This window comes from Neofelis nebulosa, chromosome 12 (assembly GCF_028018385.1).
Source record: "Neofelis nebulosa isolate mNeoNeb1 chromosome 12, mNeoNeb1.pri, whole genome shotgun sequence".
NCBI lineage: Eukaryota > Metazoa > Chordata > Mammalia > Carnivora > Felidae > Neofelis > Neofelis nebulosa.
This window is the reverse complement of record NC_080793.1, coordinates 22,672,041-22,689,812: the sequence shown is the minus strand read 5'-3', so window position 1 is coordinate 22,689,812 and position 17,772 is coordinate 22,672,041. Positions and strand designations below refer to the sequence as shown.

General features: G+C 37.1%; 1 protein-coding gene across 6 annotated transcripts in view; it reads right to left on the bottom strand.

The window, feature by feature from the left end:
* SHOC1 (shortage in chiasmata 1) overlaps nucleotides 1–17,483 on the bottom strand; it is an 88,362-nt gene extending 70,879 nt beyond the window's left edge. For 5 of the 6 annotated variants that reach the window (XM_058694556.1, XM_058694557.1, XM_058694558.1 and 2 more), the window contains exons 1-4: nucleotides 16,851–17,483; nucleotides 13,878–13,958; nucleotides 10,936–11,059; nucleotides 6,527–6,614 (exon numbers count right to left, since the gene is read on the bottom strand). In XM_058694556.1, the coding sequence (XP_058550539.1) occupies nucleotides 6,527–6,614; nucleotides 10,936–11,059; nucleotides 13,878–13,958; nucleotides 16,851–16,919 (362 nt within the window). In that variant the 5' untranslated portion in view covers nucleotides 16,920–17,483. Of the gene's footprint in view, nucleotides 1–6,526; nucleotides 6,615–10,935; nucleotides 11,060–13,877; nucleotides 13,962–16,850 lie in introns of those variants that run through there. The other variant, XM_058694561.1, reaches the window with a different exon arrangement.
* Nucleotides 17,484–17,772: the final 289 nt, after the last annotated feature.

The window sequence follows — 17,772 nt, the reverse complement described above, 5'->3', positions numbered from 1 at the left end:
ACTCACTTTATTTTTGAATGCATGAACAGGATCTTATTGTATTGGTAAACCATAATTGACTCAAACAGTTCCCTATTATTGGCAATTTAAATTTGTTGTAATCATTTGCTATTATAATGCAAGGAATATCTTTATGCACTTGCCTAATTGTTTTCTCAAAATGTTTCCTAAAAACGGAAATGATGAGGTTAAAGGTATGCAGATTTGCCATGCATTGCCAAATTGCCATTGTGTTGGGTATTCAGTGTCTGCTTTTCCATATCACTATCCAACACTTTATATTCTGTTCTTCAAACTAGGAAGCTGATCTCCATGACCAAACTAAACTCTCTTGCCCTCTGGCTTCTGGTTGGGTTCAGCCAGTAGGAAGCATTGGCAGGAGATCAAAGGTGGGAAGAGAGGTCTGGATATTATTCTTCCCAAATCCTTCTCTTCTGGGCCAGTTTCAAAGTGGCTGCATTCTTCTACCAATGGTTACATCTCTTGTCAGACAGCCCCTCTCCTATAACTAGCTGCAGTTCTTACTGGGTTGATTACTGCTCCGTCCTTTTGCTGCTTCAAGCTTAGAGTGTTAACAACTTCCTGCAGTTGCTTAATCTGGGCACATTTTTTGTCTCCCTTGACTTTGCCCATACTTTGCCTGTTTGCTGATTCATCCAGGTATATCTGTCACTGTCTGTAACATTGGGATATTTGGACTTATGAGAGATTTTAAAAATAATGTTTATTTAGTTTTGAGAGAGAGAGAAAGAAAGAGAGAGAGAGAAAGCATGACTGGGGGTAAGGAGTGGGGGCAGACAGAGGATCCAAAGCAGGATCTGCGCTGACAGCAGCAAGCCTGATGCAGGGCTTGAACTCACAAGCCATGAGATCATGACCTGAGCTGGAGCTGGACACTTAACAAACTGAGCCACCCAGGTGCCTCCTTATAAGAGATCTTTTTAATGAATTTTCTAACAAATAAATATATCATTGGCTACACAGTCTAATACACCTTTTAGCTACATATTTTAATATACCTTTTTCTCCCTGATATCCTAAACTATTTTAGGCTCACTGATTCCCTACACAGACTGAGAGAACCAAAATCAATATAACTCCCCAATGTAACTGGAGAAAAATGAATATGCCATATCTTCAAATCACATATAGAAAATTCTCTAAAGTTTCTCCTTTACTCTTTAAGATAATGCAAGGTACAAGAAAAAAATTTTCAACTCACCCAGGTCCATATTACTCATAAGACCATTGATTCCTATGTGAATCTTTATACACTTTTAAGTTTAGCACTTATATCACAGTTATCCTTTTGGTTTTAAATATTACTGATAGGGTGAGCACTTTGTAATAATCCTTGGTAGTACCATTTTGAGAAAACCCAGAGAAATCTCTTTCCCTAGATATAAATGTTCTATGAAGAAAAGTATTTCCTGGATCTCCTCCTACCTCCTTGTCCAATATTATCTATTCTTTGCTCACTGGTGTCTCCTCCTCTGCCTAACCTGTAGATACTGGTATTTCCCAGGCTTCCAGTCTAGATGGTGTTTGTTGTCTTTCCATATCATGGTACTTGGGTAAGTTCATCCACTCCAATTCACTAATACCTTAATCTAAAAGAAATATTTACTGAGCGTCTATAATGTGCTAACACCATTTTAGGCACTGAGAATGGAGTGGTAAAACAAAACAGTGTTCTTACCCTCATGAAGCTTACCTATTAGTAGGATGATAAACAAACAAACAAATAACATAATGTCAGGTGGGGAAAAACTGTTATGAATAAAATATTAGGACTTCAAGTAACAGCCAGAGGGTTGGTAAGAGGTATATTTTAGAGAGGGTAGTTAGTGAATGGCCAGCTGAGGAGCTGATAATTCCACAGCTACCTGAATAATCGTAGGGTACTCCAGGGAACAAGGTTGGCATATTCTAAGAAAAGCAGAAAGAACAGGGTGACTGGAACAGAATAAGGTTAGATACATAGGCAGGGACAAGATCATGTTGGACATTATAACATCTGGCAAGAACTTTGGATTTTACTCTACATGCAATGGCATACGGTCAGTAAGTTATAACATGATCTGATTTGTGTCTTAAAAAAAAAAATTCCAGGCAAAGTCCTAGAAGAAAAGAGGAGTAAATCCTCATGATTTGGATTAAGCAAAGCCTTCTCGGATATGATGCCAAAAGCCCAAGTGACAAAAGAAAAAATGGATAAATTGGACTTCAACAAAATAAAAAAAAAAATGCGCTTCAAAGGATACCATCAAGAAAGCAAGAAGACAATCCACAGAAGAAAATATTTATAAATCATGTATCTGATAAGAGACTTGTATCTAGAATATATACAAACCCTTAAAATTCAACTATAAAAAGACATATAAACTGACTAAAAAATGTGCAAAGAACTTGAATAAACATTTTCTCAAAGAAGATAAAGGCCAATAATTACATAAAAAGATGCTAAACATCATTTGCCATGAGGGAAATGCAAATCAAAGTACAATGACATACAATGAGCCACCCATTAGGATGGCTATAATCAGAAAGACAGCAAACAATAAGTTTTGGCAAGGATGTAAACAAATTATGACCTTCATACACCGTGGGTAGACATGCAAAATGGTACAGTTGTTGAAAAATTTGGCAATTCTTCAAACAGTTAAACACTGAGTTACCATGTGATCTAGCAATTCCACTATTAGAGAAATTAAATGATATGTATGCACAAAAACTCATCCACAGATCTTGATAGCAGCATTACTCATACTTGCCCTAAACTGAAAACAACCTAAATGTCTATCAACTAAAAATGGATAAATAAAATGTGCTATGTCCACACAATGGAATATTATTTGGCCCCCCAAAAAATGAAGTGTCAATACATGCTACAACACAGATGAACGTTGAAAACATTTTGCTATGTGAAAGAAGCCAGCACAAAAGATCCCATATTGTATCTGTCATATTGTGGTTTTTTTAAAAATTTTTTTTTTACATTTATTCATTTTTGAGAGACAGAGAGAGACAGAGCACAAGTGGAGGAGGGGCAGAGAGAGAGGGAGACACAGAATCCAAAGCAGGCTCCAGGCTCTGAGCTGTCAGCACAGAGCCTGATGTGGGGCTCGAACCCACGAGCCATGAGATCATGACCTGAGCTGAAGTCAGACGCCTAACCGACTGAGCCATCCAGGTGCCCCATATTGTGTTTTATAATAAGAAATGTATATTTTATCTTCGTCTCTATTTATGGCAAGGAACTCCTAAGGCCTTTGGAATTTCCTAAGTATTGAAAGTGATAAAGGTATATTTGGTTATGTTAATGAGGTGACTTTTGGAAAACTGCCTGTTGCCCAGAGAACCAATCATGTGATCAGAGGGCTAGAATTTCAGACCCATCCCTCTGCTCTCCAGGGAGAAGAGAAGGGCTGGAGGTTGAATCAATTGCCAATGATCTACGATTTAATCAATCATGTGTGTGTAATGAAGCCTTCCTAAGAACCCAAAAAGATGGGGTTCAAAGAGCTTCTGGATTAGCAACCACATGGAAATGCTGGGAGAGTGGTGTGGTGGTAGAGGGGATGCAGTATACTTTTGTTCCACTCATTGACTCCTAGGTTTAGTTCTTGTCAGTATAATCCAAGCTGGTTGCTGTAGGCAGTCATTACATCTCTATTCCAGCATTGGGAAGGGGAAAAGTGAAGGAGAAAAACATGGCTGCTTCCTTTTAAGGACATTCCCCAGAGCTTGAATAAGCCTCTTTTGCTTAATATCCCATTGGGAAGAACTTAGTCACATGGCTATGTTTAGCTACAGAGAAGCCAAGAAATGTAAATGTGATTCTAGGTGGTGCCACAGGTCCACCTTCTTTGTCATGGACTCTATCCTGGTGCTGCAAAATGAATGTAAGGTCAGATATGGGGGGGTGTCTATTCTTTCAGGGCCTCCCATTTCTCTCATACATGAATCTTGTTTGAATCAAAGTAGCCAGGTCACTGCCTTTATTGGAACTTACTGTATATTCTTGATCTATGCCTTCAGATATGCTGTTTCCTTTGGCTGAAATACTTTCTCTCTAGTTATTTTCTCCTTCAATGTCCAGCTCAAGCTCAGTTCCTACTTCTTTGTGAAGCTGATCTCTCCTGCTTATAAATGCACAGCCCTACCAATCTAACTCATAGGGTGAAGAGATCTTAGAGATCATCTTGTTTCTTGTTACTTAAAGTAGGTTCTTGGGCCAGCAGCATCAGCACACCTAGGAGCACATTAGAAGTGCAGAATCTCAGGCCCCAACACAGACCAATTGAATCAAGATCTCCATTTTTAATAAGATCCTCAGGTGATTCATATGCACATTAAAGTTTGACAAGCACTGCTCCAGCATCATTATAATGACAAAGAGAATGAGGGTCACAGAGAGACAAGAACCTGTCAAAGTAGGTAGTACTTGACTTTGACTTTTCAAATCAAGACTTGAAATCCACATCTTTTGGATTTCATGGAGCAGAGCTCTTTTAACTACATCTTCCTGCTTCCTCACAGCTCAGTTTAGTCATGCAATACATACCTTGTGTTGGCCTTAGGCCTTGTGATAGACTTCATGATAGTCAACTTCTATTATCAATTAATCCTTACAAGGTTAATTTTTGTTATAATTAATTTATAATTTTTAATTATAAATAATGTTTATATATTATCTTCCTAATCTGACTTTTAAATTCCTAGATGATAGAAATGGTATTTGGGGGGCACCTGGTGGCTCTGTCAGTTGAACATCCAACTCTTGATTTCAGCTCAGGTCATGATTCCAGAGTTGTGGGATCAAACCCCATGTCTGGCTCTATGCTAGGCATGGAGCTTGCTTGGGATTCTCTCTGTCTCTCTCTCTCTGCCCCTTTCCCCAGCTCACACTCTCTCTCTCTCTCTCAAAAAAAAAAATGGGCTTCTCAGGATTTTGAGTCTGGACACATTTAAATAGGTAATTTGTTTCCTTCCAGCACAACTAAGGACAACTTAAATTATTAAAAACCTGAAAACATGAATGATAACTATATCCTTCCTAGGTCAGCACTCTTTTTTTTTTTTTTTTAAGTTTATTTGTTTATTTTGAGAAAGAGAGAGAGAGAAAACACATGCATGCACGTACATGAGCAGGGGAGGGACAGAGACAGAGGAAGAGAATCCCAGGCAGGCTTTGCGCCGTCAGCAATGAGCCTGATGTGGAGTTCCATTTCATGAATCATTAGATCGTGACCTGAGCCAAAATCAAGAGTCAGATGCGGGGATGAGCACTGGGTGTTGTACGTAAGTGATGAATCGCAGGAATCTGCTCCTGAAGCTAAGACTACACTGTATATTTGCTAAGTTAACAACAACAAAAAAAATGTTTAACCAACTGAGCCACCCAGGCGCCCCTGATCAGCACTCTTTGTACAAAGTAAAGCAACAAACTCTTTACCTTTGCACTGGAATCCCTAATTTATGTCTATATTAATAATGTAGACTGGGTTAGATGTTCTTCCGTATATTATGTTCTGTGTTCCTACCTCTGTCATTATACTTCCCATATTGTATTGTAATTAGTTTACAAATCTCTACTCCCTAGTTTCTTGTGTTCTTTGAGAGCAGAGACTTGCATCACATAGGATGATATATAGTAAATATTTGATGAATGACTGAACTAATAATAAGTAATGTTTTGACAAAGTATGTTAGAAAATAGCCTTAAATCTGCATTTGTACTATAGGATAAAAGACTTACTTTATTTTATTATTTTTTAAAGTTTATTTTGAGAGAGAGAGAGAGAGAGAGAGAGAGAGAGAGAGAGAGAGAGAATGAGTAGGGTTGGGGCAGAGAGAAAGGGAGAGAGAGAATCCCAAGCAGGCTCCATGCTGTCAGCACAGAGCCCAACACAGGGCTCAATCTCATGAACTGTGAGATCATGACCTGAACCAAAATCAAGAGTCAGTCACTTAACCAACTAAGCCACCCAGGTGCCCCCAAAAAACTGGTTTTAATATAAGGTGTTCTATAGACATTTTCTATAAGAAGTTTCCTTACTAATTAAAAGCATAATAACATATCTGCTTTATTTTCATGTGTCTTTTGCAACACAAATACATAGAGAACAGTTAATATGTGATAAATGAGAAGATAAAAAGAAGGTATAAGTCAGGGTGGAGGGGTGGCTCAGTCAGTTAAGAAACTGACTCTTCATTTTGGCTCAAGTCATGATCTCATGGTTAGTGAGTTCAAGCCCCATATTGGGCTCTGTGCTGTCACAGTGAGGAGCCTGCTTGGGATCCCTCTTTCTCTCTTTCTCTCCCTCTCAAAATAAATAAACAAAAAAATTTTTTTCAAAGAGGGTATAAATCCCCCTTTGTGGTTCAGATTAGGGCTTTTTCTTCAGATAAAAGAATAAAATCTGTTAGGGTACAAAGGAAAGGATCTTCTCTCTTCAGGTGTCTGGAGAACTTAATGTTTATCTCCTAGATGTAAAGGGAGATTGAGGTTGAGGACACATACTTCTCAAGAAAATCCTCCACAAAGAGATTTGCTTTCCATTGATCCAAGACTGAGAGATCTGTCAGTCCCGGCACTGAAACAGCTGAAGCTAGAAAGCAGAATGGTAAATATTAGCTTCTAGAATTTTCTTTTACACTTAATACAAGGAAGCTAAATAAGAATCTTTTACATTATGGTGTTATCTTTCTTTGTTCCCAAATGTAATTTTTCCCAAAATTATACCAGATTCCAGATATTTAAATAATCATTCCATTATTACAACTCACCCCCCAAAAAACCCCTCAACTATAGTCAGAACAATACCACCAGCACATACCATCCTCATCTTTACAATCTCTCTTTTGCTCATGCAGCCTTAACCATCCTAGATATTCCTGTTCAACAACTTGTATTATTCCTCATAAAGCTTTTCTTATTAACCATTTCAGCTCTCTGATATATTCCCCTCGAAGGGCCATAATATTGTCAGTAGCACTCACTCTGGTACATAATCACAACAGCCATATTTTAAAATTTTAGGTGTCTATAGCTTGTCTCTCAAATTCGACCCTTGGTTTCCTAAAAGAAGGATCGTGTCATATACTGATGTCAGAGGAAAGGACTGAGTGAAGTTAAGAGTCAAAGGAGCTGCATTCTACCACCCATGTTACTTCTTACTAGGTATTATTTTAGACAAATTACTTAATGTCTGAGTTTGCATGTCATTAAAAAAAATATATGAAAGTGTAGTGGTCAAGAGTACAGGTTCTGGAGGCACCTGGGTGGCTCAGTTGGTTAAGCATCTGACTCTTGATTTCAGTTCAGGTCATGATCTCAAAGTTTGTGGGATCAAGCCCCGCCACCGGGCTCTGTGCTGACAGCGCACAGCCTGCTTGGGATTCTCTCTCTCCCCCTCTCTCTCTGCCTCTCCCCAGCTCTCTCTCTCTCAAAATAAATAAAAATAAACTTAAAAAGAAAAAAAATAGAGTACAGGTTCTGGAATTATCCCGCCTAGATTTTAATACATGTATTGCTACTTATTTACTGTATGATCTTGGGTAAATCTCTTAACTGCTTTGTATCTTAGTGTCCTTATCTACAAATTAGAAATAATAATAATTGCCTTTTCATTGTGTTGTTGTGAAGATTAAATGGGATGAAACATATAAATTTATCAGAACAATTCCTGACATACCAATAATATCGAATAAATAAATAATAATATCCAATAAATAATATCCATTAAACTTTGGCTGTTAATGTTATTGATATTTTTAAAGAGAGGAAAAGAAATAGGAATAAATGATAAACTAATTTTTTCCTTTTGTACTTTTAGAGAAGCAGTTTCATGAAAACTGTTTTTCTTCTTATTTCCAATCTGATTGAGATTCATTCCATTTTTACAATATTCATCCTCCCTCATGTCCTCACTTCCTTTCTTACACACTTTAGTCTCCATAGCCAGTCCCATAACTACTCCCTTTAAAAGACTCTTGATTCCCTTGCCTCTTTTTCCCTTGTATTCACTCGGGAAAACCCCCACTCTCCACCTTGTGTACACACACTAGGACAGCTAAAAATTACTGGAAAAAAAGTCATCCAGTCATGCTGAATGAACTCATTTCAGAATATGACCAAAATTTCTTTTTTTTTTAAAGTTTTCATTTATTTATTTTGAGGGAGAGAGAGATTGAGAGCACGCACAAGCAAGGGAGGGGCAGAGAGAAGGATAGACAAAATCCCAAGCAGGCTCCCAGCCATCAGCACAGAGCCTGATGTGGGGCTCAAACCCACAAAATGTGAGATCATGACCTGGGCCGAGATCAAGAGTCAGAGGCTTAACTGACTGTGCCACCCATGACCATAAATTTCAAATAGGCATCCATCATTGACAGATGATAATAGTATGCCTTCCTAATCAAACTGGCTTTCTCATTCTTTAAGACAATTATGTAACACTTTCATTTCTCAAATTTTTGATACTCATCCCCTACCTATTCTCAGTCTATGGCCATGACTTCACATAGAAAACTGATACAGAGAACTACCTCATCTTCTACCACCAATTCTACCATCTCATTGGACTAAGTACCTACAAACCCTGCCTTCATATCTATCATAATGGAAGAAATATTCTGGCTTCTATATAACACCAACTCCTCCAACTGTGCTCTTGATACTATCCCCCTTTACTAAGCTACCCTTTTTCTTCCCTACATCATTAGTTTCTCTCTTTTTACCAAGATCATTTCCACTGGCAAACAAACATTTTATAGTCTCTTTACTTATGACACATATTTTTTTAATCACACATCTAAAAAAAAAGAGAGAAGAAAAAACCCTCTTTTTATTGCACTTCTCCTTCAGCTAGTGCCTCAGTCTTCTATTTTACTTCATAGCAAAATTCCTCAAAAGGTTTGCCTATATTCACCACCTCACATCTCACTTCTCATTCTTGCTCAGCATATTCCAATCAGGCCTCCATACCAAATGTTCCAGTTAAACTACTCTTACCAAGGTCATCGATGACCTACATTTAGTCAAACTAATGGTCACTATCTTCATCTTACTTGATACTTTAACAGGAACCAGTACTTTTGACCACTTAATCTTGCTTGAAACACTTTTTTTTTTTTTTTTTTTTTTTAGAATTCCACAATATCTGGTTTTTCTATCTCACTTGTCATCTAATCTAGTTTTGCCTTTTAACTGTTGGAATGTTCTGAGGCTCTGTCCTAGGCTCTCTGCTCTATATATACTCATGCTTTCAGTGACTTCATCCAGTTCCATAAATTTATGTATAATCTATATATGATAACTCCAACCTGAAACTCTAGCTGTGCTCAAGATTAATATAACCAATTGCCTTCTTGATGCCTTCATTGAGATGCCTAAATAGGCATTTTGACCCAGCCAAAGCAGAGCTATTAACTCCAGCCACATTTTGGCTTCCCCACGAGCCTTTCCTTATCTTAGGAAACAGCACTACCATCCACCCACTCGCTCAGGTCAAAAACCTAGAGGAAACTCTTTATTCTATTTTTTCTTTAATCCTCTCACCGTTGGCTAGACCTCTAAAATAGTCTCAATTCAAACACTTCTCACACCTCCATTACTATAAGCCTAGTTCAAGCCACCATCATCTTTTATACAGAGGGTAGATTTACTAAGCAGTTTAGATTCTGAACCAATATGACAGCTTTCTGATTGATTCTACCATCTCTATTCTTGGCCTTTCCATACTCCAAACAACCAGAATGATCTTTCTAAAGCATAAATCAGGTTATGTCACTCCCTTTTTAAAAACTGGAAATGATTTACCACATTAGCCATAATATAAACAAATAAACTCCATATTATAGCCTACAACATCTTACATCTTTCAAAAGCTGCCTACTTCTCAGATATCCCTTTGCATTAACTTGTCACAATGGCCTAATTTTCTGGTTATTACACACATCAAGTTTATTCCTGAGTCAGGAACTTTGCATTTGCTTGAAAGCCTTCTCTCCCATATCTTTTTATGGTTGTTGCCCTCTCATCATTCAGAACTCCACTCAAATGTTTGCCCCCTTCCTTAACTAACCTAGGAAATAGTGCTCCCTACCAAATTTCATATCACATTACACTATTGTGTCTTCTCTACACATTTATTAATACCAGACATTAGTGTATATATTTAATTGTTTTATTGCTGCATCCTTCTTACCAGTCTGAAAACCCACTAAGGGAAGGAACTATTTTTGTCTTATTAGGCACTGTCCTTAGCACCCAAAAACAGTGCCTGGTCCATAATACATGCTGAATAAATGTTGTTAACTGACTTGACTCCTCTATGGAAGGCTTCCTCTTTCTTAAATCCATGACATGATAAGAGCAAAAAATAACATTTTGTACATAAACATTTAAAAGTAGTTTTATACATAAGAGACTCATATATGGAGAACAAACAGAGGGTTACTGGAGGGGTTCTGGGAGGGGGGATGGGCTAAATGGGTAAGGGGCATTAAGGAATCTATCCCCAAATCACTGTTGTACTATAAGCTAACTAACTTGAATGTAAATTAAATTTAAAAAAATAGTTTTATATTCAGTGTATCATTACATTTTAAAGTAGCCCTCCTACAGTTAAGCAAGACCTTATTATATAATACAATAAGTGTTTACAAGGCTAGAATATTTTAAGATTTCATCACCTACATATTTTTTATTTGTTCTATTCATATCTAGTATAAGCTTCCCAATTTCCTACTTTGTCACCTAAATTGTCATAAAAATGTTGATCTGTAACCTTCTTGGAGTTCTGATATGAATAAATGCAATGCATTTTTATTTTATAAGGAAAGCACTGTATTTTCCTAATAATTTACTGTGCTAAACTGTAAAATCATTTTTAAAATAGATTTTTGAGAAATAAAAATAAAACATACCTCTCATCCATGGCCTCCTATACTTATTATCAATAACTCCTGCATAATAATTTCCATCTTGATATAAACATGAAGGGATTCGAAGCAACAAAGCATCTCTGCAAAACTTCTTTCTAACTATATTCTATGTAAGAAAGATTATAAAATCTTTTAATATGTTTATCAGATTTAACTATCAGTGTTCAGAATATTAAAATTCTCTATTCTTTTCAATTTATATTATTTTTATTTAAAAGCAATACCTGCTCATTATAAAATATCAAATAACACAGAGACACATAACTGAGACAGTCAAGGTCCCTAGCAATATCAGTTATACTTTGGCGTATTTTCCACAAAATTCTCTTAGTAGGTTAGGCTAAAATTTGTGTGTGTGTGTGTGTGTGTGTGTGTTGGACAAAAATGAGACCACATCATTTATACAGTATGCCACTTAGCAATGTGCTTTTTTTTCACTTAGCAGTACAATATGGCTGTCTTAATTTTATTTTCTATGTCTACAAATTATTAAACTTGTGACAACCAGTAAATATGTCTCTATCTTTAAAAAAATATCAATAAACAAAAAGTATTTCTTCAACCCTGTGGTCTACAGTGTGCCTTGGAAAAATGCCCTGCTATTCTCAGGTTATCAAAATCCTATTTATCTTTCAAGGCCCATCTAAAGCAATATCTCCTCTATGAAGCTTTTCCTCAGTGACTCTCAACCTGTCAATAATGAATAAAGAATTCATTATTCTTTTAATTAGGACAAATGATAGTTTCTTGCATCACTTCCTAAGAGTTTGCTGAAGGTGCTATACATATTAAATAAGAGGTCTTGATCACCCAAAACTAAATGGAAAGATGAGTTAAAGTAATTTAAATAAAATGCAGAACAAAGGTTCATAGTAAAAAAAACAAAAAGCTTGATTCATACTTTGTCCAAAAAAAACGAAATAAAGTTATAAAAATTAAATTTTATATCTAAACAAAATGTTGTTTATAATTAGCTTATAATCATAATTGCTTTTTTGTCAGAATTTTCCCGTAAGCTATATTATATGACATGCATGATATTAGTCATTACTTCACCTTTGATCATAAAGAAGATTTTTTTTTTTTTTTTTAATTTATTTTTGGGACAGAGAGAGACAGAGCATGAACGGGGGAGGGGCAGAGAGAGAGGGAGACACAGAATCAGAAACAGGCTCCAGGCTCCGAGCCATCAGCCCAGAGCCTGACGCGGGGCTCGAACTCACGGACCGAGAGATCGTGACCTGGCTGAAGTCGGACGCTTAACCGACTGCGCCACCCAGGCGCCCCAAGAAGATATTTTTTAAAAATATTTAAGCAAAATATTCCCAAGGCATCTCTGACTCCTTTAATATTCAAACCATTGTCTTCCTCTTATCTGTAACTAATCTAATATTGCAAGATCTTCATTTGACAATAGCTTTACCTGTTATTTATTTAAGTGGTGCCTCAACACTGTTTTCATGAACTTTACAAAATCCTACAACTTTTTCAAGATTTGCAATTGATTAGTATCATATTTGTACTATACCATGGAGTGCAATCCACCAGGAAGAAACCAAGATACCATAAACAAGGATAAATTCTAAGGATGTTTGAATACAGACTAATTTTGAAGTGGCCAATATATTTATAAATATATTTGTTTAACAATGACTTCTGATTCCCTACCATGTATATGTTATAACAACACATTTACCTCCCTCAGTTATCAAAAAAATAAAACTTTGGGGCGCCTGGGTGGCGCAGTCGGTTAAGCGTCCGACTTCAGCCAGGTCACGATCTCGCGGTCCGTGAGTTCGAGCCCCGCGTCAGGCTCTGGGCTGATGGCTCGGAGCCTGGAGCCTGTTTCCGACTCTGTGTCTCCCTCTCTCTCTGCCCCTCCCCCGTTCATGCTCTGTCTCTCTCTGTCCCAAAAATAAATAAAAAATGTTGAAAAAAAAAAATTTAAAAAAAAAAAATAAAAAAATAAAATAAAATAAAATAAAACTTGAAAATGTCCAAATATCTCTTTTTTCCTATAAAATGTTAACAGTTTTAATTACATTGGAGTAATTTTTTTTCCTGGTAATGAGGTCAAGATTATAAAGAAAATCAAAATATCGCTAGTCAATTAAGATCATAAGAACAATGAATTGTTGTATGAGGACTATTCCATTCAGTTTCTTAACAATGTGCTGGACTTCAATCTCAGCTTTGTATAAGCTATTTAAGTTCTCTAGACATCAATTTCTTAACCTGTAAAATTCTAAAACCTATGTAATCCTGGCATCTAGCTCTTTCACTAGTTATGATGGTCAAATGACATAATCCAAGAAAAGAGCAAAGTATCTGTCCCACAGTTAAGTGGTCAATACACACTGTTACTGTTATTTTCTCATAAAGATAACTAGGACTGCTTTCCCCCGACTCTTTTCAAGAAAGATCACTCAAGAACGTTCATAAAAGGAGCCCAAATTTGCCAAGAGTTTCTATTTTCTTCTGCTGACAGCTTCAAATTCAGTTACATTGTCAATAATTTCTTTCCAAAAGTGGTATTTTAAAGGTATATTAAAAGTGGGAAGCGGGGCACCTGGGTGGCTCAGTCGGTTGAGCGTCCGACTTCAGCTCAGGTCATGATCTCACAGATTGTGAATTCGAGCCCCGCATCGGGCTCTGTGCTGACAGCTCAGAGCCTGGAGCCTGCTTCTGCTTCTGTGTCTCCCTCTCTCTTTGCCCCTAACCCACTCGCATTCTGTCTCTGTCTCTCTCAAAAATAAATAAACATTAAAAAAAATTTTTTTTTTAAAAGTGGGAAGAAATTTTAAATCTCAAAGTAATTAGAATAAGGATTAATCTAAGGACTACTATAAAATTATCATAATCATGTAATAAATGCACTTTTTATATCATAATTCTTAGTAGTCAGTGATCCAATAACATTCTACCTCATATAAATAGTCTATTGCACAATATTTGAATGTTGAAAACATATCTTCTTTCTCTGAAAGTCGTACAAATTTCAGTATCTGGAAATAAAAAAATTAATATTAAATGTTGGTAAAATAGCAAAGCAAGGAGTAGAAAACCATTCTTAATCACAAAACTTTGGTTCATTCATTTTATTTTATTTTATTTTATTTTTAATGTTTATTTATTTTTGAGAGAGAGAGACAGAGCACAAGCAGGGGAGGAACAGAGAGAGAGAGGGAGACACAGAATCCAAAGCAGGCTCCAGGCTCTGAGCCATCAGCACAGAACCTGATGCAGGGCTCGAACCCATAAACCGTGAAATCATGACCTGAGCCAAAGTTGAATGCTTAACTACTGAACCACCCAGGTGCCCCTGGTTCATTCATTTTTAAAAAGATGCTGAATTATATTTAAAAAAAAAGTTAACTCTAAAAATAACATTTATTACTATGATCTAAATCTAATATGAAAATAACATGTTGATATAAAATTGTTCATATATTTTTCATATATGTTCATATATTGTTTAATCCACACAACTTCTGGTTGGTAGACTGAAATATATACTGTGATCATTTTGTTGCAAAAGAGGCAGGAATTCGCAAGACTGGTACAGTTGTTTTCTCAAGAGAATCATATTTCTTAAGGGGTGCTGAAATAGCATAACCACAGGCAAAACTTTGCTGAAGTGGAGGAGTAGAATTTGGGAAATTCTGCTCTTACTTAAAAAATAAAAAGCCCATGGGGCACCTGGATGGCTTTAAGTGTCCAACTATTGATTTCAGATCAGGTCATGATCTCACAGTTCATGAGATTGACAACTGCGCTCACAGCACAGAGCCTGCTTGGGATTTTCTCTCTCCCTCTCTCTCTCTTTGCCCCTTCCCTGCTCACATGTGCGTTTTCTCTCTCTCTCTGTCTCAAAATAAATAAACTTAAAAAAAAATAAAAGTAAAAAATAAGAAGCCCAGGGGCACCTGGCTGGCTCAGTCAGAAGAGTATTCAACTCTTGATCTTGGGGTCATGAGTTCAAGCCCCATGCTGGAAATAGAGATTACTAAAAAAATAAAATAAAAACTTAAAAAAATTTTTAAAAAAAGGCCGAAGTTAGAATTTCCTAATAGCTCATTTGGAATAAAGCCACTATGACATATTATTCCTAGGTCAATGTGTCATTATTGATAAATAAACAAATTCATCTAATGAAACAGTAAGTAAAATTTGGAATGCTGAAAGAGTCCAAGATGATTCTCATTTACGTGTGAACTACAGCAGTTATAGGCTGGAAGGGTCACTCTAGGACAGAGTCTAGTTTATCAGATAGTTTTCAGCCTTTTAATTAGTCACTTAAAATGTTTTGGGGAATTCAGGTGTAAGCTAGGAAGTCTTCATATGGTTGTTTGTAAGTTTTTAGTGAGTAAAATAAACATTTTCATCCAAATGGTTTTGCCTTAGTTTCATTATTATTTTAAATTTGTTTAAGGTTTACCTGTTTCCTTATCTATACTGAAGGTACTACACCAGAAGACCTTAAGAGTACATCTACATTAATTGACTATGAATCTATTATTTTCAATCATCATCAAGTGAACATTCTTAACTACTCAACTACTGTACTATAAAAACTAAGAGCAAACTTGTTAGTGAATACAATTACTTTATTTGATTAATGAATCAGAAGCCATTTTGTATATTACAATAAGCTTTCCAATGAAAACAAACCCAGTAAGTTATTTGGGTTATTTCTAATATTGTTTGATTCTGTGGTATCAACAAATGTAGGGACTAGTGTTGGAGTCCTCTTTCACTCTTAATTAAACAATGCCAACATAGCATTTTTTTTTTTTTTTTTTTTTTTACTGGTGATTACTTCTCTGGAAATATTTCCAGTCATTGTACTTCCATACCCTTCCCACACAGTCTGTCCTTGATCTTTGAGGCAAATATTAATTTAGAATTTCCGCTTCTTGATATTGTGCTTTCATAAAACATTATCTGATTGTGCCTCATTCTAAATTTTTTAAAATGTTTATTTATTTTTGAGAGACAGAGAGAGGGGCACAGGCACCCCTGTGCCTCATTCTAGAAGTCACTTCAAAAAGTTTAAAACAGGGGCGCCTGGGTGGCTCAGTTGGTTAAGCATCCAACTTCAGCTCAGGTCATGATCTCACAGTCCGTGAGTTGGAGCCCCGTATCAGGCTCTGTGCTGACAGCTCGGAGCCTGAAGCTGCTTCAGGTTCTGTGTCTCCCTCTCTCCGACCCTCCCCCGTTCATGCTCTGTCTCTTTCTGTCTCAAAAATAAATAAACATTAAAAAAAATTTTTTTTGAAGTAAAACAACCAACTCTACTTAGTTTATCCATTCAGTTGTCAGCTTTTATCTTAAATTTTCCTTTCTTGTGAAGCCTAGTACCTCTATCAGCTTCAGATTCATCATTCTCAACAGCTACCTTAAATAATAATTACTGTTGTATTGAAGTTAATCGTTTAAATTCATGCTGAACATATAGAACTTAAATAAGATACTATACACCATATATATTCATAAAATTTCTTTCACCTGTCAACTTTATTTCATTGCATTACAGGTATTTGAACCCATCTTATAATAGTGGAAAAATAGGAAGAGAGATAAATTGGCCTGAAAACAAGCAAAATCATGGTTAAAGAGAAGGTATTTTTAAAATAATCAACTTTTGGGGCACCTGGGTGGCTCAGTCGGTTGGGTGTCCGACTTCAGCTCAGGTCATGATCTCACAGTTCGTGAGTTCAAGCCCCGCATCAGGCTCTGTGCTGACAGCTCAGAGCCTGGAGCCTGCTTCGGATTCTGTGTCTCCCTCTCTCTCTCTACCGTCCTCCACTCACGCTCTGTCTCTATCTCAAAAATAAATAAACATTAAAAAAAATCAACTTTTGAATTGCAGCAATTCCTGAAATATTTTTCCTTACCTGTTTATGAAAATTTTCTTTCTCTTGTGCTACCTCCTGGCAGGTATCTGGGCCAAAATAGAAATGCATATAATTAGGTCAGGCTTTTTTGCACAAGGCCAGAGAAGTAAGGCACAAACTTTTTGCCACCCAGCTTTACTGAAGTGTAATTGAGAAATAAAAATTGTATATAGTTAAAGTGTACATATGTATAATAGAATATTATTCCCCAAATTATTTAAGACCACAGACAAGCGAATGTGAATTTTAGGGCTGGCATCCCATCTCCTCCCACCAGCCTAAAACATACGGAGATTTCTCCCCTTCCTCAATCCATTGCCTAAAACCACACTTTAACCATGTAAAATCCCAGAGCAGGCGAGGTTCACGTAGTTTCTCATACTATATCACCTATACAACTTCTCATTAGTGGGTTGAAATCCCACTGGCCTTTCTGTGCCCTTCGCACTCTCTATTCTCGCCTAATTAGGTTACGTGGACCCTGGTTCTGAAGTCTTGTCTCCACAGAGCCATATTAACTGGACCTCAAAAATAGGTTTTCCAGAAATTTTGGAGCTGCCACACTTTAGCCCCATCCTGCGCTTTTCTTCCTCTCAGCTCAAGAACACCTTCCCTCGCTTGTCTCCTAAGCCTCTCAGGGATTCTACCTCAGCTAAAATCGCCACGTACCTGCCCTCGCCGGAGAAAATTCCGGCCTACAGAACATGTGACCTCTGGCCCTGGGCTCAGCACTGGCATTGGCCAGCCAGGCCAGGTCCCGCCCCCCGCATCCGCCCCCGCCCCCACCCCGCCCCTCCGGTTTCAGGCACTTCCGCCCCGGGAGCCCTGGCGAGAGAAACCTTTGCGGCACCCAGCGGAGGGTGGCTGTGGAGAAGGGCGGGAAGCTAGAAGGAGCTGGTATGAAAGGTAGGGAAGACCAGGC